Source organism: Mycteria americana, chromosome 16 (genome assembly GCF_035582795.1).
Source record: "Mycteria americana isolate JAX WOST 10 ecotype Jacksonville Zoo and Gardens chromosome 16, USCA_MyAme_1.0, whole genome shotgun sequence".
Lineage (NCBI taxonomy): Eukaryota > Metazoa > Chordata > Aves > Ciconiiformes > Ciconiidae > Mycteria > Mycteria americana.
The window spans coordinates 6597466-6618945 of record NC_134380.1 but is presented as its reverse complement, the minus strand read 5'-3'; the positions used below and the strand labels follow the sequence as shown (position 1 = coordinate 6618945).

The 21480-nt window shown below is 60.5% G+C and overlaps 1 protein-coding gene across 1 annotated transcript in view; it reads right to left on the bottom strand.

Moving 5' to 3' along the window:
* The window catches only part of CASKIN2 (CASK interacting protein 2), a 35750-nt gene that overhangs the window by 9242 nt on the left and 5028 nt on the right, over positions 1-21480 (bottom strand). The window contains exons 3-8 of the mRNA XM_075518857.1: positions 4016-4067; positions 1843-1940; positions 1589-1734; positions 1347-1442; positions 367-497; positions 38-146 (exon numbers count right to left, since the gene is read on the bottom strand). Coding sequence (XP_075374972.1) covers positions 38-146; positions 367-497; positions 1347-1442; positions 1589-1734; positions 1843-1940; positions 4016-4067 — 632 coding nt within the window. The remainder of the gene's footprint in view (positions 1-37; positions 147-366; positions 498-1346; positions 1443-1588; positions 1735-1842; positions 1941-4015; positions 4068-21480) is intronic.

Genomic DNA, 21480 nt, shown 5'->3' with positions numbered 1-21480 from the left:
TTGTCCCCTCGTGCAGCCCTGTCCCTGCCGCACTCACCTCCAGCAGCAACCGCACCACCTCTGTTTTGCCATAGAGTGCAGCCTCATGCAGGGCTGTACCCGTCTTGGTCTGCTTGTTGATCTCAATCCCAGCCTTCAGCAGCTGCCTGATAGGATGGAGGGAGAGGCATGAACAGGAGGACACGGACACCAGGGCCAGGCGATCGGCTGCTTTGTGATGGGAAGGGGACAACCCCTTGCACTGCTGAGGCTTTGAGGACGAGGGGCCGAAGCCCGCAGTGGGAGGTGGGTTTGGGAGGAAGTGGGACTGAAGCCATGATGGGGTTTTTTGGGATGGAGCAGCGCCCTGGGCTGGCAGGGGATTACCTGATGATCTCCTTGTGCCCGTTCTTGGCTGCCAGGTGCAGTGGGGTGGTGTAGTTGGGGTCGGTGGCGTCCTTGGACTGTCCCTCCAGGAGGGCGACGCACAGATGGCTGTTCAGCAGCAGCTGGGCCACCTGCACAGGGCACAGGGGTGAGCAGTGGGGTGCAGGTACCCCCGCCTGCACTCTCCCAGCAATGGGCTTGCCCTTGGGGTGGCCCTCTGCTCCCCAACCCGCAGCTCCCCTCCATTCACAGCCCCAGGGCTTGGCCGGAGCCAGCCGGTGCTTGGCAGGGCCACACTGTCGTGAGGGGCTGTAAAAGGTCACAACAGCCAGAAATAGTCTTCCAATAATCAGGCTTTTCAGACCAAGCCCTAAAAAGCTCCAGTCTCTCCAAGCCCAGAGCGACTCAGCATCTCAGGGCAGCCCAGAGGAGTTATTTTTACTGCCCTGTTTATAGCTGCAGACATTATAGATACTCCAAAAATGGAAATATGCCCCTGGTCCCTTCCCCAGTGGGGCATGGGACGGTCTGGCTGGCCGCGCTCCAGCCCAGCCCAGCCCAGCCCAGCGGTGCAGTGCAGAGCACGGGGCAGCCCCATCCCCATGAGCCGTGCCAGGGACCTTGAGCAGCCGAGTGGGGCTGGGCACTCAGGGCTTGTAGGGATTAGCCAGCTCAGCCTATCTGTGCTTAAACGGGAGCAAAGCTCCGGGGGTGGGTGGGGGGAGGCTGCGGGGAACCCGGAGTGAGGACTCCTGGCTTCTCTCCCAGCCTGACGCTGCCCTGCTGCGAGGTCAGGAGCAAAACCTGCAGCTCTCAGGTTCAGGATCCGGCCTTGCCTGGCTGTGGGAGGAGGCAGGTGCTGCCTGCCGGGCTCTGAGGCTCGTGGTCTGACCCAGTGCTTTGCTCACGGAGGAGCCAGCCAGCTCCAGAGCCGCCCCTGGAGAAGTGCCCGGTGCAGGGCAGAGCCGCACAGCACTCACCTTCAGCCGCCCGAACTCGCAGGCCAGGTCCAGGGGGGTTTTCTTTGCCTTGTTGATGAGGCAGGGGTTGGACTGGTGCTGGAGCAGCATCTCCGACTGCGGGGGAGCAACGTGGTGGAGGGGCTCAGCATCATCCCGCGCCCCTGCCTCCCTCCTGCCCGGCACGATGGGGTTCGCCCCCACCCACGCATCCCCAGAGAGACCCGGGGTGGGTGCATGGGTGGTGCTGGGCTCTCACTTACCACCTCGTAGTGGCCGTACTGCGCCGAGAGGTGCAGCGGGATCTGCCCGTCCAGTGAGGCCATGTTGACAGAGGCGGCGGCACGCAGCAGCACCCGCACCGGCTCCACGCGCCCCTGCCAGGCTGCGTAGTGCAGGGGGCGCATCCCTGAGGGGGAACGGGGCTCAGCAGGGCTGGACACAGCCCCTGGCCTCGCTCAGAGGGCTGAGCTGGCTGCTGGAGGCATGGGGCTGTGCTGGGGGGGTCACCCCTTACCGTTGCTGTCCTTGATGTCAACGGTGGCCTGTGCCTCCAGCAGCAGCGAGATGAGGTCCAGGCTGCCGCCCAGGGCTGCGTGGTGCAGCGCCGAGAACCTGCAAAACAAGGCAGAGCTCAGCCCAGCCCCGGTCCCCACCGTGCTGTCCCTACAGCCCCCACCTGCACGGGGACACGGGCCAAGGGCCGGGGTGGTCGCCAGCTGTTCGTGGCTACATCCCTCCTGATTCCCTGCTCCCAGTGCCTCAGTTTCCCCATAGCAAAGCAGAGATAAATCCCTCCATGCTGTCCATGTCCCAGGGCTCAGCGAGGGATGCAGGGACCCTGTGCACCCCCTGAGACCCCAGTGAGAGGGATCCCTCACCCCCCTTCCCTGTGCAGGGGGCAGGCAGGCGGGATAGAGACGCATCTCCCCTCTCCACAGTGCAGCCAGGCAGCCCAAAGCTGTGCTGCTCTCGGCATCCAGCAAACACACCGCCCCATGGCTACTCCTGGCCCTTCCACCAGCCACCCCCTCCCCATGCCAGCAGGGAAACACACTGGCCCCATGGCTACTCCTGGCCCTTCCACCAGCCACCCCCTCCCCATGCCAGCAGGGATGCTGGGAGTCCACGGCACAGTGTGGGAGGCCGCTGGTAATGAAAGAGCCCTGTGTCTCGTGGCTGTGAAAGGGGCCTGTCTGCCCGGCGCTCCCCCCGTGCTGTCACGTGAAGGGCCATTGCCGAGTGAAGGGTCCTCGTGCCGCTGTGGATTAGCCTGTGTGCTGCTCCAAGGGGCGCAGGGCGCTCCAGACGGTCCTGGCCTGGGGCTCCGATGGGCTCAGCAGCGTCCCAGCCCTATGCTGTGGATGCAGCCCAGCCAGCACAGCTCTCCTCCCGACCCGCGGTCCCAGACCACCCCCAAATCCCTGCACAGGGTCTTTAGGCATCACAGGAGGGACGCTGCTTCCTCCTTCAATGCAGCTGCCGTGTCCCTGAGCCCATGCCAAAACCTCTGCCTCGAAGAGAGAATGCAGGGGGTACAAAATTCCCCTGACCCAACCCTGCAGGGATCCCTGTGGGGCCAGCTCTGCCCTGGAGGCAGCTGCACAAACCCACGCTCGCCCGCCTCATCATCTCCGAGCTGCAAGCAAGGCGATGCCAAGGACACCACGAGTGGCATGGCTCTCCCAGGAGAGCGCACACTGCTGTTCCCGTGCACGGGTCTCACCTCCCCACCCTCCCCTTCCTGCGCCCCAGCAAAACCCAACGTGCCGCCTGCGCTGTTAATACCCCGCACGCCGCACATGGCCCTCTGATGAGGAACGGACCCTTTACCCACGTTCCCACCAGCAGCCCTCCTGGAGCTGCCCGAGCACAAGCCCTGTGCCTTATCAGAATCAGATCATTGCTTCTATTATTACATTTTTTTTCTATTAAGCTCCATCTGCACAGTATTATTTTAAGACAGAGCCATCCTGCACATTTTCAACCCCCCGTTGGCCTGTTAGGACTCATCATGGACACCTCCTCCTACAGAGTCCTCAAAAAGAAAACATGTAGAAATTAGGTACAACAACAGTACATAAAACAATGCTAATAACTCACAGGTCAGAGTTAATTCAATAAGAATAACATGCTTATTTATTTTATGGGCCTTTGTGGTTTCTTTAACTCTCAGTACCCAGCTTATTAAGTTCTTGGATTTTGGAAGTGATGAGCTACACAAATATGCTGTGGTCACTTGGCAACCTCATCTTTTCTTTCTCTAACCCCCCCCAAACAAAGCGATTTTGCTCTTGGGATATTAAACACAGGCACAAGCACGTGCAGGCGCCAGGGCCGGCCAGGCGCTCCTCCGTGCTTCGACCAGCACTCGGGACATGGGGCACCAGCTGGACACGCTGCAATCCCTTTTCAACCCCAGCCCTATGGAGGGGGATGCAGAAGAACTTTACGAAGGATTTTGCAGGATAGATTGAGCACAGCCCTCAGCTCAGATCCGGGCAGGCGCTGGGTCTGCCTCTGCAGGGCTTGCCCTGGCTTTGGGATGCTGTTGTGTTCTCTGGGGCTCAGCAGCTACCCTCAAAAGCTTCATGATACCCAGAGCTGCAGAACCAACTGGATATTGGGGAGAGCAAGCCCACCCATGCTGGTGGCAGCGGCACCCAGCACCCTGCCCGGGGAGCACTCACCCATCCGCATCCTGGTAGTTCACGTTCAGGCGCTTGGCAGATCCCAGGAGCTCTGCAGAGAGAAGAGGCGAAGGTCAGGGCAGGCGGCAGAGCCCGTGCCGCCCTGCATGGCCCCCAGGACCCCGCGCGAACCCCATCCCACAGCCACACCAACCTCCCAGTGCGCAGAACAGCGCCTGGCCCATCCCGGCGGCCTCTCCTCTCCTCTCCTCTCACTCCACGTTCACCTCCGCGAACCCTCAATGGGCTGACCCAGCTCGAGCTCAGACCCTTTCCTCCCTCCGTCCCTCCTGCCCCATCTCTGCGTGCCCCCGGGATGGGTCGGACCCCGCAGCTCCTGTCACCCTGGCTCGGGTGACAGCGCTTCCCTCCCCTTTATAGGCAGCAACACCCCAAAACTGCTGAACAGGGCTGTTTTGCCCCCTACTCGTTCCCTGTGCCTGCTGCTGCTGCCGAGGCCTGGCCCACAGACCACATGGTTGGCATTTTTACGGCCGGGGCAGAGGCTGAAGCCTCCGGCTGTGAATGCAAGGATTGTGCCACCTCGGATATCCCCGTCCCCCTGCCCATCCCTCCCTCCCCTTCAGGGACCACTGAACAGCAGAGGATGCTCACCCCACCCTCGGCACAGCCTCACGCGCACCCCCAGCTCCCCACTCCTTCCCACAATTAATTCGAATGAATTCCTTCCTCCCACACAGAGAGGACATTTTATTCTCCACCGAGGGGTTGAGAGCGGATTAACATCTCTGGAATTCATCCGCCAAGTCAAAAGCGAAAGAAAGGGGAAGGTATGCGGGGGGCAAGAAATGCCACCGCTCCTCCTCTGCCTTTCCAGGCAGCCCCATCGTTGAGCTGGGGAGGATTAAATGCTTTGAAAGGTTTCTGTGCTGTTTCCTATGGAAAATCAAAGTCCGAGAGCCGGGCTCCGAGCCTGGGGTGAAACAGCTGCTCAAACCCCACTGAAACACAGTGGGGTCCTGGGGAAGGAGCCCCCTCCCCCGCAGCTGGGCAGATCTCCGGGGCTACAGCTCCCGCTCCCTCTCCTCCATTCCCTTCTCTTTTCCTCCTCTCCCAAAGTCTCTGCCCACTTGCATGGCAGATCCCATACAAAGCCATACTCTGCTGTGTGGCCCCTCTGCCAGAAAGGAGAGCTGAAGAGGGGACCAGCTCATTCATCATGCAAATGGATTATTAAAGGAAACCAAGGAACGGTGTGTTCATTACTGCAATTTACAGTGTTTTGTAAACAGCCTAATTAACACAAAATGGGCTTGGAGTGGCTGCTGGTGAGGGACTTGTGACTCATCACCACAGCTGAGGGGATCAGGACAGGATCACCCTAATTACCTCTTCCAGGGGCTGTTCGTCTTCAGAGCGGCAGCAAGCAGCTCCCCCAGCCCAAAAGCCCTTCCCAAAAGAACCAGCTCCCAAAGCCATTGCTCGGCAGAGCTCCCACTTTTCCCTCCCAGCCCCATATTGCCTGAGAGGATCCAGGGTCTCCGTCCAGGACAAGCTGCATCCCTCGGCCCCGCCAGCCAGGAAAAAATAACATTTCACTTGTAAACTGGCCACTTCTGATCTGAGTCACGGAGCGACCACGACCACCGAGCCCTGCAGTGCCACTTTCACGGAGCCAGGATCGCACTTGGGACGTATGGCAGAGCCAGGAACAGCGTCGGCGGTGGTGGGCAAAGGCCTCATCCTGCCCCTCCGAAAGTCTTGGGACGGATCCTGCAAGCAGGGAGCAGGAAGGGCTGGGAAGTGTTTGCTGCTGGGGGATTTCCAAAGGACACAATCGAGATAAAATTAAAAATAAACGAAGGGTTCCACTAAGCTGTAGGCAATGCCTGTGAAGCCATCACCTCCTGCTCCCCAAGCAATACCCCAGCCCCCCTGCCTTTTAATTGGGGTTTATAAATAGGTATTTTTGAAGGATGCTCTGTGTGGTGGGAACCAAAGGCAAATGCGGGTTTGCTCCCATCAGCTAGAGCTGAAAATTGCCACGGGGTTTTGCTGCTGAGAAAAGGTGAGGAGGAGGATGAGGGGTCTTTACCCACGGCAGGAGGGGCAGAGCCTGAACCCTGCCAGCCGGGTGACAGAGCAGAGCTGGGCGGGCGATGCCGGGAAGAGAAGAGCTGGATGGGGATGCCCACTGAGCACAAGCACATCCAAAAGAGGCAGAAACATCCCACAGTCCCTGGGGGCTGGTCCTGGAGTTGAGCAATGCCCACTATTTGAAAAGGGAGAGCTCACCCCAAAATCTCATCCCTGACCCCCTCCTACAAGGGGACTGGGCTGGCTGGTGGGGTCCAGTAAGCAGGGCTGGGATGCAGTGGGTGTCCCAGGACACAGAGAGTGTCCCTGCCCGCTCCCTGGCCCCAGGAGGCAGCTGTCAGCATCTGCATGGCAAAATGCCTGTGTCTTTGCTCCTCTCCTGAGCAACATTCCTCAAATTAGTTCCCTGCTCCGGCAGCCCAGCAAGGTCAGGATGGGGGGCAGGACCACGCGGACACAGCGTGGGCGGCTGGGAAAGCAGCAGGTCCCAAAAAGCGGAGTCAGGAGCAGCATCCCCTTTGGGGCTCTTGCCAAATGTGAATGCAATAACGCTCGTATCCACCTTGAGCAGGAAGGCAAAGAGTTCATCCTCGGTTTGTAGCTGGGTAAATCGCTGCTTAGAGAGCTGGAGGGTTTGCAGCCAGGCTGGAAGGTAAAGCATGAGTAGGAAAGGGGCCAGGCACCCTGGCACTGTCGGCACGAAGGCACGAGCAAAGAGAAGAGCGGAGGGATGGGGGGGAAAACAGAGCACAGCCACTCAGCCGGGACCCCTTTGCCAGTGCCGTCCTGCTGCACACCTCTGCACCATATGGCACACAGGGCTGGCAAAGCCACCCCAAAGGCAGCCCTGCCTCAGTGGGGAGCCAGCGCCGGGACGGGGTGAAGCAGTGGGGCAGCACGAGGTCTTCCACGGGGGTGCCACCAGCCCCTGTCATGCTCCTGGGGATGCAGTGACAGGAAGGCAAGTGATGGGACACCTCCCTGCATCCCTCTTCCTCGTTCCATCCATGTGCTCCTTTTGACTGATTCCCCCATTTTTCTCCCCATTTCTTCAGCCCCTTCTCTCCCTCTCGGTGTCCTGGCAGCTCCAGGCTCCCCAGCCTTTCCCACCCAGATGTTCTGGGGCTTGGCAGAGGCCAGGCCAAGCCATTACCAATCCCACAGCCCTCCCAGGCTGGCTGGTTCGGAGGTGTGGCTCTGGCCGGGAGACCGCAGAGCCGGGCTGGGAAAAGGCTGCGGGGTCGGGGCTGATCCAGCCATGGCACGGGGATGGGGTGGTCGGACCCTTCCCAGCCGCATCATCACCTCCTTTGGGCTTGCGCTGGGGCAGGAGCACCCATGGGCCTGATCCGCACCCCCTGCTCCCCGCCGGGAGCACACTCACATCCCAGGACGATGAACCCAGAAAAACACGGACCAAGTGCCGAAATAGAAAAAGCCCTGAAGGGGGTATTTACAGGGGAAAACCTGGCTTGGCACACCCCGAGGGTTAACTCTGGCCGTGGGTTCCCCCTGCTCGGTCTCGCTCCCCAACATGACCCCTCCAAGGGTCCCGCCAGGCCCCCACCCGGCTCTGCCCACCCCCCGGCGCGTTTGCCGGCGCCTGCCCAGGCAGGACGAGGCTCGGCAGCGCAGGGCTGGGGCTGAGCGAGGCCTCGAGGGAGCCAGCGAGCTTCTGTGCGGCGTCTGGCTGCCAAGCAGCAGGCGGGAAGCACCTCCGGAGCACTCCAGCAAATTGCTTACAAATGTAGGGCCCGCGTGCTCCGCTGGACGCTGGCCGTGGCAAAGGCAGTGCGGCCGCCCGGTCGCCAGACGGGGCCAAGGCCCTCGTCCGCAGCACACCCTGGCTCCGGCCCCGGATGAGGGGGGGGAAGTGCCAGCCCTCGGCCTTTCGTATCCTCGCTGGCAGGGGGGCCAGGATGGGGGCCCCCTCTGTCATGCTGTGCCCCGTGCCTCAGTTTCCCATGGGGGGGATACCAGGCTGGGCTGAGCTCCCCATGGGGTGCAGGGGGCATCTGGGGAGCAGTTGGCCAGGGCGGGCGTCTCACCTGCACCGCTGGCAGCCGGCCCGGCACAAACCCGTATTTACCCCCCTGGGGCGCTCACCCGGCGCCGGCTGCGTGGAGCCAGGCATGCCCTCGCCCCGCCCGGCCAGCACCCCCTGTGCCAGCACGCCGGGCACCCTGTGTCACCCCGTGCCCTTCACCGGAGACCTTGTCCCCGTGGGGACACCCTTGGGCTTCGCTCTGAGGTCTTGGAGACGGACACGATCCCTCCGAAGCGCTGAACCGCTCACCGCTCACTGGGAAGGAGCGACACATGCTCGCCTGAGTTTGGCTGGGGAAGGAAATGCCCAAATATCCCGTGTCCCCTCCAAAATGCCCCTTGGAGACTCCTGCCGTGGCTCTCACTTGGAGAGTGAGGCTCCAAAAAGCAGTGCTTTTGCTGTGACCCCCCTAGTTTTGTCCAATCAGTGTGGCCACAGCAGAGCTTGTCCACTGCAAGCCTTTATTTCTGTGCAGGACAGACAGATCCATAACTGGAGACCCACCTCCTTGCCAGAGACACCTTGAAAAAATACACCTTTCTGATGGTCCTGTGTCACAGACCCTTGTCTCTTTCCCTTGCCCTGGGAAATCGCATCCCCACACCGCTGGCTGCAAGTATCCCCATGCCATGAGCTTCCCTGCACTGCAGGTCTGAGCATCCCTGGATCACGAGCATCCCTGCACAGCCACGAGCATCCCTCAACATCCAGCCTGAGCGTCCCTGCACCACGAGCATCCCTGCACCACCAGCCATGAGCATCCCTGCACTGCCGCCCACGAGTACCCTGCACACAGGGATGCTCTGTCTGGGCACTGCAGGAACACCACCCTGCTGCTCCGGGCAGTGGGAGAAGGACCATGTGCTCTGGACACATCAAATATGTGCACGTACCCTCCTGAGAAAATAAAATCCATGTGGGGACTGTCACCACTAAGCCAATAAACCAGCTAGAGGAGCTAATCAGCTGTGATCCCGCAGAGAACCAGCCGTCTCCGATGGTGGTGGCAGCCTCCTGGGACTGGAGACGGAGGTGGCAGGAGATGGCAGCTTCACCCAACCTGCCCTGCCCAGCCTCGACCTGCGCTGACGGCCTGGGGTGGCCCTGCCTTGCTTCGTGCCAGGGCTCAGGAGAGACTTGATGTCTCACCCAAAATTGAGACCCAAAGAGGTGACGTCCATCTCTCTTCTGCAGGAATCACCCTTCCCTGTTGCATCTCCGTCCACAGGCATGCCCGCTGTGGCCACCTACACCCAGCTCCTCCCAGCACAGCCTCCCAGCAAACCGGCTGCTTCAGATGCAGTTTCCCAATAGGTTCAGAAGAGATTCGCCTGCTTCGATAGGGAAGGAGCTTGGCCACAGAGACATTAAGAAACTCAACCAAAGTTGCCCAGCAAGCTTGGGACGGTGGTTGGGTGAGAGCCAAGGGCTCCTGGCCCCGGCTGCCTGCTGTAGGCACCAGCCCACACCCCAAATGCCAAGCCCAGTGCTGTGCCCAGCTCCCCGGGCAGGCAGGGGTCCCCCTATTTCCGCTGTGGTTATGGTGGGTGAATTTGGCTGCCAGGGTGCCGCTGCCTGAGATACCCAGCCAAGTGCCCGTCCCTGTCTCCAAATGCCACGGGTGTCCAAATGCCACGGGTGCTTTCCTGCCCGCAAATGGACTGTGCCGAGGTCTGAGGCTTCACAGCATCCCTGCGAACGGGCTCCCCACCAACGCTGACAAACAGGTCCTCCCCCAAGCCAAGCGCTGTGGGGTGGGTCTGACTGGGGCAAAGCCACTGGGTTAACTGGCAGGGACGGGGAGGCTGCAATCAGGGAGCCAGATTCCCATCAACACAGGGAAAATGGCAGCGATGGGAGAGCACAACACAGCAGGGAGCCCCTTATCTTTCCCTACACCAGCATCTGGCAACTCCTTGAGAATAAGTGGTGTCTTCATCCCTTGAGAAACCTACCAAACCCAGGTGTGAGACACACCGGACCTGGCCAGGGCCCTGCCTGCTTTGATGCTGCACAGGCTGTGCGATGGCTGTCACACCCAAGCCCTGCTCCTGGTTTCGGCAGCCCGGGTCCAGCTGGAATAACCTCAGCAGTTGCAGCAACCTGCTGGGAGCTGAACTCCTGGCAGCTCCTCACAGCATCCCGAGGGCTGGACACAGCATCCCTGTGCTGTGAGCATCCCCACAGCAAAACACAGACTGCTCGTCTCTAACCCCAGCAGCCTCCACCATTTACCCCTGGCTTGAGCCCCAAATCTTCGGGCTTACAGCCACACAGAGCCCAAGTTGTCTCTGCCAAAGGCATGCCTGAGTCTCCTCTTGCAGCTCTGCCTCCCTCTTCATCTATGCTTTCTCCTTCTCTAAGCTCTCCCATCCTGCAACGTGTTCAGATACGATGGTGGATGATGGTGAAGGCAGGCGACGGCAAAGGCAGAAGAGGTTGAGAGGTCCAAGGCATCTGCCCTCCTCCCTGGGCTGGGGACCCACAACAGGCGAAGGGGAGGGTTTGGGGACACAGCAGCAGGACCATGGAGACAACTGGGAGCCTTTTTCCTTCTTTGGGAAAAGCTGGGAGCCTTTTTCCCAGGGAAAATCCAGCAATTAAGCTTTTTAAAGAGGTTGGCAGCAGGAGGGAGCAGGGGCAGCATCCCCGCACAGCACAGACATCAATCGCCCACCACCAGCCCAGCTGCCCTGGGACCCCCGGCCAGACCCCCAATTTCCCCCTGCCACTTCCCCCCCACAAGCAAAGCAGGAAAAAACAGGCAGCTTGTTCAAAGTGAAGGCTCCCAGAACAATGAAAGGAAAAGCAGAGTCGGAAACCCTGTCCCCATCCATGCAGCTGGGAAGAAGGTGCAGCTCTTGCCTGTCGTCCCTGAGGTTTGATGGCCGCAGCAGGGATGGAGAGGGCAAACACCAAGGGGGGGAAACAGCATCACAGGAGTCTTTTGGGGCTGGATTCACCCCTTTCAAAAGCCAAACATGTGCTCTTGCTTTGAGTTTCAGGCCCCCAGAAGGATCTCAGCTGCATGGTGGGATGAACGGTGCTTGCTCCCCTTCCCCACAACAGTTTGGGGGTTCGCACCGGCTGCCTACCCCAAAGCGATGCGCCCCAGCCCAGCTCCCCCGGCAAGGGCGAGCGGTAACACCCCTTCCCCATGGAGCCGAAATCGCATCCCCCAGCCCTGGCCAGGATGGAAACAGCTGGGAAAGGCTTCTTTGGGTGGGGGAAGCCAGGCCGCTCCTTCAAAGATACAAGGGCTCCTTTCCCAGCTGGCCGGGGAAACGCGTTACCGGGAGGTGAAGTCACCGTCCCTTCTGGGACCTGGCTATTCCGCTCTCCAGGATATGAACTCAGAGGAGCTGTATTTGCCCAGGGAAGAGGTGGAGCCTTTTCCATTTCCCCCATCCTTCCGAAAGGACAGGACGCCTCCCGAGCGGGAAGAGATGGGGCGATAGTGGCGGGGGCTGGCAGCCAAGCGTGAGCTCTGCCTGCGCCTGCAGTGCATTGCCGGGCATGCTGCGGGGCCAAGAGCCACCCATGGGCTGCAGGACACGGGGACCAGCAGAGCGTCTGGTCCATCATTAACAACGCGCCTTGGCTCCTGTTCATCTGGTTCCATACTGGTTCCAACTGGTTCTCCTGGGAGCCGGGGAAGGGGCTGCGGGGCTCCAGTGCCCCCTGGGTACCCAGGTAAAGGGGCTGCACCTACAGACACCCTGAATGTTCTCATTAACACAATACCAAGCAAATGGCACATTAATATAATCTGTGGAGGATGCTCAATAGATCAACGAGGGCAGAAATAACACAAAAGGGACTTAGAGAGATTAGGAGAACAAACCCAGGCAGATTCAACCTGGGAAAATTGCAGACTGCAGCATCTGGGGAAAAATAATCCGACCGGCGGACAGTCAATGGGAGGAAGAAAGAGGGGAAGCAGGATGCGGGGGGACGGTGAGAGCAGCGTGAGCGCAGGCACGGAGGGTGCCGCCAGCGAGGAAAACAACCTCAGCAGCCCTGCACAGTGGGATGCCGCTTCCCAGGGTACCATCTTCCATTGCATGCCCAGGGCTGTGAACATGATATGGGCTCATGGGGGACATGAGAGGCTTGGGGGCACACGAGAGGTGAGTGACAGGAGCCAGCAGCTGAAGGGCTTGCCTTGCACGGGAAGATTAGGGCAGGTCAGTAAGTCTGGATTTGCTGAGCAACAGTTAATTAGGGAGGGCGGGCAGGGACGCAGCAACCCACCTACACCTGGAGGGTTTTGACGCTCGAGAGGAGCACGTAGCTATTTATTTTATGGTTCTAACAATGAGCCCCAGATAAAAACTAGAGCAGCCAAGAGCAGCCAGCAAAACCCCGTGAGCTCAAGGGAGTGAAATGAGGTTCCAGCCCTCCCCTGTAGCTTGGACGGCTGCAGCAAATCACGCAGCTCCCGGAGGCAGTGGGGCAAGGCTGAGGCTGGGGGACTGGGCTGCCATGGCCCTATGGCACTGTCCCCATTACTGCCAGCCCGGTACCCACACGTGGCAGCTGGCACCTGGGAGCCACTCCGGCCGGTGGAGCCAGTACTCAAAGCACACAGTGATGTGGCGGCTGGAAATCCTGCGACATCCTCCTGCTTTGGCCCTGGGGAAGCTGCCGCGTGCCCGGAGCAGGCGCTGCCGGGGCGGACGGAGCGGCTGTCCCCACCCTGGATGCTCTAATCTAGGCAAGGCACACACAGGATGGGAGGGGAGGCACCGGGAGGTGAAGTTGTTCACTCGAGGTCACCGAGGAGGTCAATGGTTCAAGTGCCGTCACTCCTTTCTGAGGTCCCAGTGACCAGGAACCGAATTTTCCCCAAAGCCACCCCCCACCACCAGCCGTGGGCAATCAACCATCGGCAGTGGAGGACTAACCTCAGATTGCTGCTGGCGGCTGCGTGGCCAGGGTTTGGAGTCACACACAGTTAAAAATACCTTGCGGATGCCTTTCCTCACCTCTGACCCCATGAGCCGGTGCTGCCACCAGCCCCACTCAGGGACGTGCCGGTGGGGTCCCCCGAGATGCACACAGCCCAATCTGTGCAGGGACAAGGCAGGCCCTGCCTGGGGACTGGGTTTTCCTCCCTACAAACCAAGGATTTTCACTCCTGGGGGACTGCTGCCTTTACCCTCTATTACTAAACCAAGACAAGAGGCTCTGTGCTTCCTACAGCTGCCTTCCAGTAAACGATGCACGGGCTATTCGGCTCCATCTGAATTGCAGCCCAGATCCAAGCAGCTTGAGCAAACCGTTTCCTTCCCTCCTGGACAGAGCCGAAACGTGGGCTCTGGTTCCTGCTGGTCCCAAGGGATGCTGGATGGGCGACTGCTCCCGCAGACGCCATGGCGCTGCAGCCATGCATGGCGTCTGCATTGGGAAAGAGCAAGAGGATTTCACCCAGCAGCAGCTGCGCAGCGCTCCCAAGTCATGAGGGATAGGAGGGATCCTTCTCCAAATCCCCTCTCTGGCAATGCCTAGGAACAGACAGCACCCGTCTCTCCTTATTGCTCCCGTCCCCTGCACAAGGTCGCCTACCAAAGCAAGTGGGAACTGCCTGGCCACTCCACACTGCTGCCAGCGGGAAGGGGAGAGGGACGAATCTGTCCCCAGCAGGCACGAGCCAAGCTCTCTCCAGCCTGGGACAAGCAGCCCAAGAGAGACGAACCCGCTGCTGCTCTCTCCTTTCCCTGCCAAGGCCAGGGAGGGCACACAGCTTTGCCTGTGCCCAGTGCAAGGGCTCCTTGCCAGCCAGGTCAGACCCTCCGGCTACCTGCCTGGGTTTCTGGCTGGCCACGCAATGCCGCAAAGTGGGAGAAGTCATCACCAAAATCCTGCTGAGCAGCTGGCCGGCGGTGCTTTTCTCATGCCTTGGCTGGAGCGGGATGTTTTCACCCAGCTGTGGCAGCAAAGGATTCCCCTGGGACCGCGGTCTGCAGCGGGACCCCATCTGCAGGGGACAGGAAAGGGATGTGACACCTGTATCACCGCGGTGCCCTGCACCACCCTGTGTGTCCCCAGGTGGAAGCAGCAATCACTGATAAATGCATTTAGCAGCCGGTGATGCAATATGTCCTGGGAGAGGCATCTCCCTGTCCCCATGGTGGAAGCATGAACCCACACCAGGACCCCGCACCCATCTTGCCATCCCTGTGGGGGCCTTGGCGGCCGGGTTATTCTGGGCACTGCATTCCTGTCCCTCTCCCCTCGTCCCAGCTGCTCCGGGCACCAGAGGGCAGTGGGTTCCTCCCATTGCCCAGCCCGGGCGCCGGAGCCGGCTGGCAGCTGCTCAGGGACCAGCTGGGGACAAGGACGACAAGGAGCAGCCCTGTCCCCCCATGTACTGCAGGTGGGACAAGGACTGATTTACAGCAAGGTCAAAGGCATCAGAATACAACTGCAATGGATAAGGGGGGGTTGGATCTGAGGACCTCCAGTCCACAGCCTGAGCTCTGGTCAGCAGCTTCCCACCTGGGGACGAGAAAGGGGTTTGGGGAGCAGCACATCAACACCTCTGAACCTCTAAAGAGCAGGTCCACCTTAGCACCAGATGTAAACTGAGGCAGGGGCAGCATCCCCGGCCCCTCATCAAACCAAGGTTGTGCCCGGCTTCCTGCAGGGACCCTGCCGCCAGCAGGGACCCTGCCGCCATGTCAGCCCCGTCCATCCCGTCCCCCTGCCTTGGAGCTCCCCACACCCTGACCCAACCGAGCGGTGGTGGGATGCAAGCCAAGGCCTGCCCGCTCCCTGGACCCCTGCCGGCAACACGATCTGTTTACGCCTTTCCAGCGTGGCGGGTGCATGTTGGGAACGGCCCCGGCAAGCCCAAGTTGGCGGCAGAGGCACGACTTGGGAGCCGAGCGCAGAAACCCCCGCCTGCCACCTCACAGCATCCCGGTGGGGTGGCGGGGAGAAAGAGTGGGGTGCACAGGGGGAAAAAGGGTCCCCCCTCTTCCCTCGATTCCTTTTCATAGGAAAAGGCACTCCTTCTTGCACCATACCACCCCTCCTGCAGCATCCCATACCCCCCACCCTGGCCGGGGAATCACGGCAGGTTGCCTCCTCCCCAGGCCCCGCCGGCAAACGGCTTTCCAAGCCATGCCAACCCTGCTGGGAAAGCGCTGGGAGAGCGAACCAGCCCTGGAAGCTGCATGTCCCTTCCCGGCCAACGAGGCACTGGCTTTGGAAGCACACGGCCAGCCACGTGTAGGGGCTCAGGGGGCTGACGGCCACATGCCGGTCCCCGTCCCAGTGCCCAGGTTGTCCGCGGGTGGGGCTGAGCAGAGGCACCCACCTGCACTGCTCCTAGGAGGAGATGTTTATCCAGGACAGTACTCATGGGTGACACCAACACCGACACCTGGTGTGAATTTGGCCGCGCGAAGCTGCAGGCATTAGGACCAGGCTGCAGCAGGACAGAGGAGAGCCATGACTTTGGGGGCTCAGAGCTGTACCCCATCATGTCCACACCAGGTTTGGGGGGGAAGGAACGGAGAAGCAGCTCCAGGACATCTATGTGCAGCCCAGCACATGCTGCTAAATATAACCAGTGGAACAGATGCTCTGAGACAGGGAGCTGCCTGTGCCCCAGCACCACCAAGGAGGAGGCTAAGGGCTCCCCCGAGGCTTGAGCAGCCTCGGAGTTTGGAGACACAGAGCAGGGTCAGAGGCAGGTCCCCTGTCTGTGCAGGAGCCTCTTCCCCTGCAAAGAGGAGCGTTTTCCTTCTTTTTAACCGAGCAGGATTAGTGGGTGCTCGTTCAGGGAAGCCAGGAGGGCTCATGCAGCCCTTCCCACCCACATCAGCCCAACAAAACCAAACCCAAGGTGCTTCAGGCTGACCAGAGCAGCCTGGGCTGCAGCCCAGAGCAATCCCCACCACTGCGGTTGTGCTGGCCCCACGCTGCCAGCTGGGCTCGCCGTGCACCCGCGTCCCCTGCGTAGGCAATGATTAGCCACCGGGGAGGACTCTGGCCCCTTTCAGAGGCTGCCAAGGCAAGCGGTGCTCATGTGGCCTCGCCATGGCAGGGACACATCCGGGGAGGTCCCCAAGGGGCCATGCAGGCTGTGAGCTGGGTCTCCTATCCAGGGAGAGAGGGCACCCACAGGAGGGGAAGGTCCATAGGGCTCTCAATCCACCGTCACCCTATTGCTGTTTGCACCCAATTCAGCTCCAGCTGGAAACCCACTTCAGACTCATCCATACCCATCCTGGCAAAGAAAATGATGCCCGAAGATGGGCTGTTCCGGGGTGGGGGGTAGCCAAGAGTCAGCCAGACCCTGGGACTGATGCTCCAAGGGCACAAGAGGCACCTGCAAAACAGGTGGGAGAGCCTGAGCCAGCCCCACTGCTGGGGGCACCTCCGTGCCGGGTCCCAAGCCTGCCCCGTGTTTGCCGACTCCCTTCGCGAGCAGACAGGGTGCCTTACACAACCAGCCAGAGGCGGTGTTATGAAATCCTGGGAGTTTTCATCCCTCACGGCGCAGCTGCCCACCAGGGTCGGCCAATACCAGCTCCAGCTCCCAGGATGGCACCCAGGGGAGCCAGGGCGGGGGTCGGGGCACGGCAGCAGCGCCGGGGGCCGTGTGCTCTCTGTGCAGCCTTGGCTGGGGGCCGGCAGGGGAGCGGCGCTGGTGCTGGCAGAGCTTGGCGGAAGTGCAGCCAGACATGTTGCACCAGGCCCGGGATGCTGCGGGAGCCGCATACCTGCCGCGCGCGCAGGTTTTCCCTGCTCCCTTATCTCACCATCGAAGCTGTGCTCGGTTGTAGCTCCGGCCCTTCTCCCTGGGGTTGCAAACAGCTCGGGGTGCCTGTGCACCTACCCCAGGGACAGGCTGCCGCAGCCCCAGGCATTCCGCAGGAGCGAGGGATGGGCAAGGGTGTCTAGCCCTTCCCCAGGAGGGTAAAGATCATCCCGGCACAGCCATTTCCAAGCAGTCTGGGCATCTCCAGACAGGTCTGTGACTCACTGGGACACCTCGGCAAGGCCCGGCCAATGCTGCAGCCCCAAGGTTCAAGCAGGTCCCTCCCTCTCCATCCCCGGCACAATTTTTTGGAGAAGCCAGGATAGGATTTGGGGGAGCCGGAGCGCTCGCAGCTCCTCCCCACCCCCTCACTTGCTAGAGCAGCCAGAAAAAGGTGGTTTATTGTTATTTAGTTTCTGCCCCTTTCATACTCCTTTGCTGGAGTTTTTGCCAGCGGCGGGCCCCGGGTCTGGCGGGGGGCCAGGCCAGCCGAGGCGCTTTTAAAAACAAAGCAGGGCGCGTGCATGCACACACACACGCACGGCATCCAGCCCCTCTTTTAACTCTTGCTGGGGTGATGCCGTGTGGAAGATGGTTTCCAACCAGCCAGGAGTGCACTGCCGCGCGTTCCCGACTGGCTGGAAAGCATCTTCTGCGGGGGATGCTGTCAATCACCACTAGGATCTGATAATTCACTCCCCACTTCCCAGGGAAACGTTCTTGCAGCACCAGAATCCTGATGGAGAGATGGCAGGAGTGATGCTGGTGATGCTGTTGTGGTCCGCAGGGACCCGCTTGTCCTAAACAGGGACAATGCTGCAACCCCCTTCTAGGTTACAGCCAAGATCTTCAGACCCAGCAGCCCTGTGGGGGAACGAGGAGGAGGAAGAGCATGATGATGCTTTCACCTCAAAGCAGCTCCTCTCCCACATGGTAGAAAGCTGGGAAGTGGCGGCAGCGCACACACAGCATCCCCAAACCCACGGGGCTGACTGCCCTTTTGCACAGGTTGCCGCCACCCAGAAAGTCTTTATCCACCAGCTCCCTCTTGCCTGCAACCAGCCCCGTGCGCCAGCGCGTCCCCAGCCCCAGCTGGAGGACGGGACGCCCGTGCTGGCAGTGTCCTTGCTCCATCCCCTCCTCTCCTGCCTGGACGCAGCCCTGGGGAGCACCGTCCCCATTACGGCACCCGTGTGCCACTGGCAGTTGGGCACATGCTGTCCCGTGGCTCGGGGCTGCCCTCCCTGTCTGCCTTCAAGCCGTCATCATCTGAATCATCCTGTGTTTCTGGGTCAGACAGCCAAAACGGCCTCCATAGCCCTCAGGAAGGGGGAGCCGAGCCCCCTGGTCTGGGCTGAGTCACTGGGAAGTGCCCAAAGGATGGAAATCCCCCTCCTGCCCCAAACCTCAGCCTCCCGCCTGCGACACTGGGGATGGCCACCCACCCGGCTCTGTCCATGGCCCTGACGGACCTCCACAGCCCCCTGAGAGACCAGCAAGTCCCAGGGATACCCCAGCGCTGCCCAGCTGTCCCCAAGGGAAGGCAGCATGGCCCAGAGCAGCCCTGACATAACCCACACTCATCCCCTTCCCCAGAATTAGCCCTTTTTCCCCCCACTCTTTTACCCAGGCAGGGAAAAGGCAGCTCCAGGTAGCCCAGGCTGACAGCAAGGAGCCACAGGCTGCCCTGCCAATGGGTTTTCAAAGGCTGGGGACAAAAATACAGACCCGGGACAGGGGGAGATGCAGACCTGTGAACACAGGTTAGGCAATGCCCAGCACGGTCTCCTCCATTTCCCTATGTGACGCTGTTTGCTCGTGCTTTATCTCCCGCGCTCAGTGCGTTGATGCTTTCCCCGGCTCTGGGTGCACTGGCGGCAGCCGGGCCCCTTTCCAAAGACAACACCCGATAGAGGCCGGCTTTGAAAAGCAACCGCCCATTCACTCCCTTCACTCCTGCTGCCCATGTGGGGCTCTTCCTTCCCAAGGAGAGAGGTGGAAAAAAAGAGGCTAAACCCCGCCATGAGCTGGGACAGCCAGGATACAGGTGGGAAAACCCACCAAGCAAACACCAGGCTGCGGGAGGAGACCCCCATCCCAGGGAGGCCAGGAGCCATGGGAGGAGGAGGAGGGAAGGACAGACCACCCCCCTGGGGCTGCAGCCCCATCACCATCCATCCCCACAGCTACCACACTCGCCAGAGCCTTTGAAGCCTCTTTTCTCCCCTACCCACCGCGGGCTGGTTCAAAATCAGATTTCGGCAGGCTGTGGGGCGGTGGGGTTTCCAGCACAGGGCAGCCACCAGCTGGGCTCCCCTGGGCATAACGCCTCGCCCCGCTCCTGGCTCGGTCTTGGCGGAAGAGGGAGTTTTGCCCGTTTCGGCAGAGTTTCTCGGCGTCTCTCCGCAGGCGTGCCCATGGCCTTTCCAAGCTGGCGTGCGGCTGTGGAGCCAGTCCAGCCAGTCAGACCTACAGCGTGCGGGGAGAGGAGGGGAGGACACGGCTGAGAACGCTTGGGAACTCGTCCTTGAAACTCAGGCTTCAAGGGACGTGGCCAGGGCCACACTCGGGCTCGGTGGCAGAGCCGGGTCCAGCCACCTGCACTGCCCAGGACAGGACCAGAGCGGGCAGGGTGCCCAGACATCCCTGCACCACCGCCAGCAGGGAAAGCTATCGGGTGTAACAGAACCTGAAATGACAAGGATCCCGCCCAAGGCCTGCCTTGGCTCTTCCCCGCAGACAGACCACGCAGGGTAGCCGGAGCACCCAGGGCTTGGAACAAACCTTCCTTGGAAGCAGCATCAGAGGAGGACGGTCCTCCTCAGTGAGGGGGGATGGTGTGCTGGGCTTGCTGGCCAGCACAAAGGCACATCCAACATCACAAAATAAACCCCAAACTGAGAAAAGGAGCGACTTCTTCCCCAAACAACTATGGACTCACCACCACCGAGAGAAGAATAAAGCCCAGCAGGATGCGAAAGGAGAGCGGGTGTTTCTGCAGCGGATGGGGACACAGAGTGCTAGGGGCAAAGGCTAACAAATCACAGAAGAGATATTAAACCTCACGCTTCAGGGCTTAAACTGATATAGCTACTAGGGATTAGGAGGAAATTTAAGGGGGAGGGAGGGAGTTATCCCACACCTGCCTGCCACGGTCTTGCAGCATGTGGAACGACATTGTCCCTCTCCTGCCCAGCTGCATGGGTGACAGCAGCATCTGAGGGCCAGCACCACTCTGGGGAAAACCTTGCTGTCAGGATGCAGCAATGAGGGGCACCAACCCAGGCGTGGGGATAAAGCCAAGACACCCTGCAAGCTTTGCTACTGTTTAACAACTTGCTAGGTCACAGCTCAGACATAGCCAAGTCCCAGGCGCCCACCCCTGTCCTTGATATAGCCAAGGTCTGGAAAGCACCTACGTAGCCAGTGAAATGGGGTAAGTCAACGGTGAAACGGGGCAAGTGACTGGCCGAACCTCGCGGAGGCAGTGGCTGAACCCCAGCAGGGCTTCGCTCCCTGTCCTTGAGAGTTTAACGCCAGTTTGCTCAGCTGCCACCCTTTCTTTGCACTTCGCGCACATTTAAACAAAAACCTTCACCACTCCCTCAAAGAAGGCAAACAGTGAGTCCAGCTCCTGTCGGCTGCCACAGCTCTTCCAGACTCTGGCTATCATGGGGGCATCACACCCACCCCCGGCATCACCCCATCCCCTGCCCCTTAGCCCTGCACATCCAGGGATGGGGACACCCAAACCTTGCCGGGCACCATGCAGTTCCAGGAGCCGTCACCCCTTCCCAGGGACGGGAGCCCCGGCCAGGGGTGCTCTGCCTCTTGCCTCCCCCAGGAGCCCCAGCCCCTCGGTGCCACAGCGGCCTCCCTGGCCCGGCCAACTGGCGCATTGTTGGCAAGTGCGGCCAGCCCAGGGACGTGATTGATCGCTGGGGAGAAAGGCCAAAGCCGTGATGGGTCGTTTAACAATTTCAATTAAACTCTGCAGCGCTCCAATGCAGAGGGGAGGGGAGAGGGAGAGAGAGAAGGAAATTAAAAAGCGGGACATTTCTATTGCTGCGCTGGGGAACTTCAGCAAAGTGCGGCTGGCTCGGTAGGAGCAGCCCAGCTCTCCTGGGAGAGACCCCCCTCTCCAGCTGCAGAAACGACCACGGCATCATCCTGCCGTCCCCTTCACGCAGGCAGGATGTCTGCCCTTGCCTCCCTTTCCCCTCCTGCTCCTGCCCCCAAAACTTTCTCCCTGCCCGCCCCACCGCCTTATAATAATAGGTGCTGTGACCCACTTGTACAGCAGCGCTTGCGCGGGGAGGAGGGCTGTGCACGGTGAATATTAAACAACGTGTCCCTGAAGTTCCCGCTGCCGGGACTGCGCTTGATTTTTGCTTACGTGCGGTGACTTTTTTAGGCACAGGAAGCCCCAGAGGGCTGATCACAGCGACCGAGCTCCCAATCCATTGAGACAGCAGAAGGACTCTTAGAGGGATTTTTAAAAAAAAAAAAAAAAAAAATCAGCATCTCAGCCTGTCATATGGAAAAGGCGCTTTAATGAGCAGCAAATGCTCAGCTCGCATAGCATCC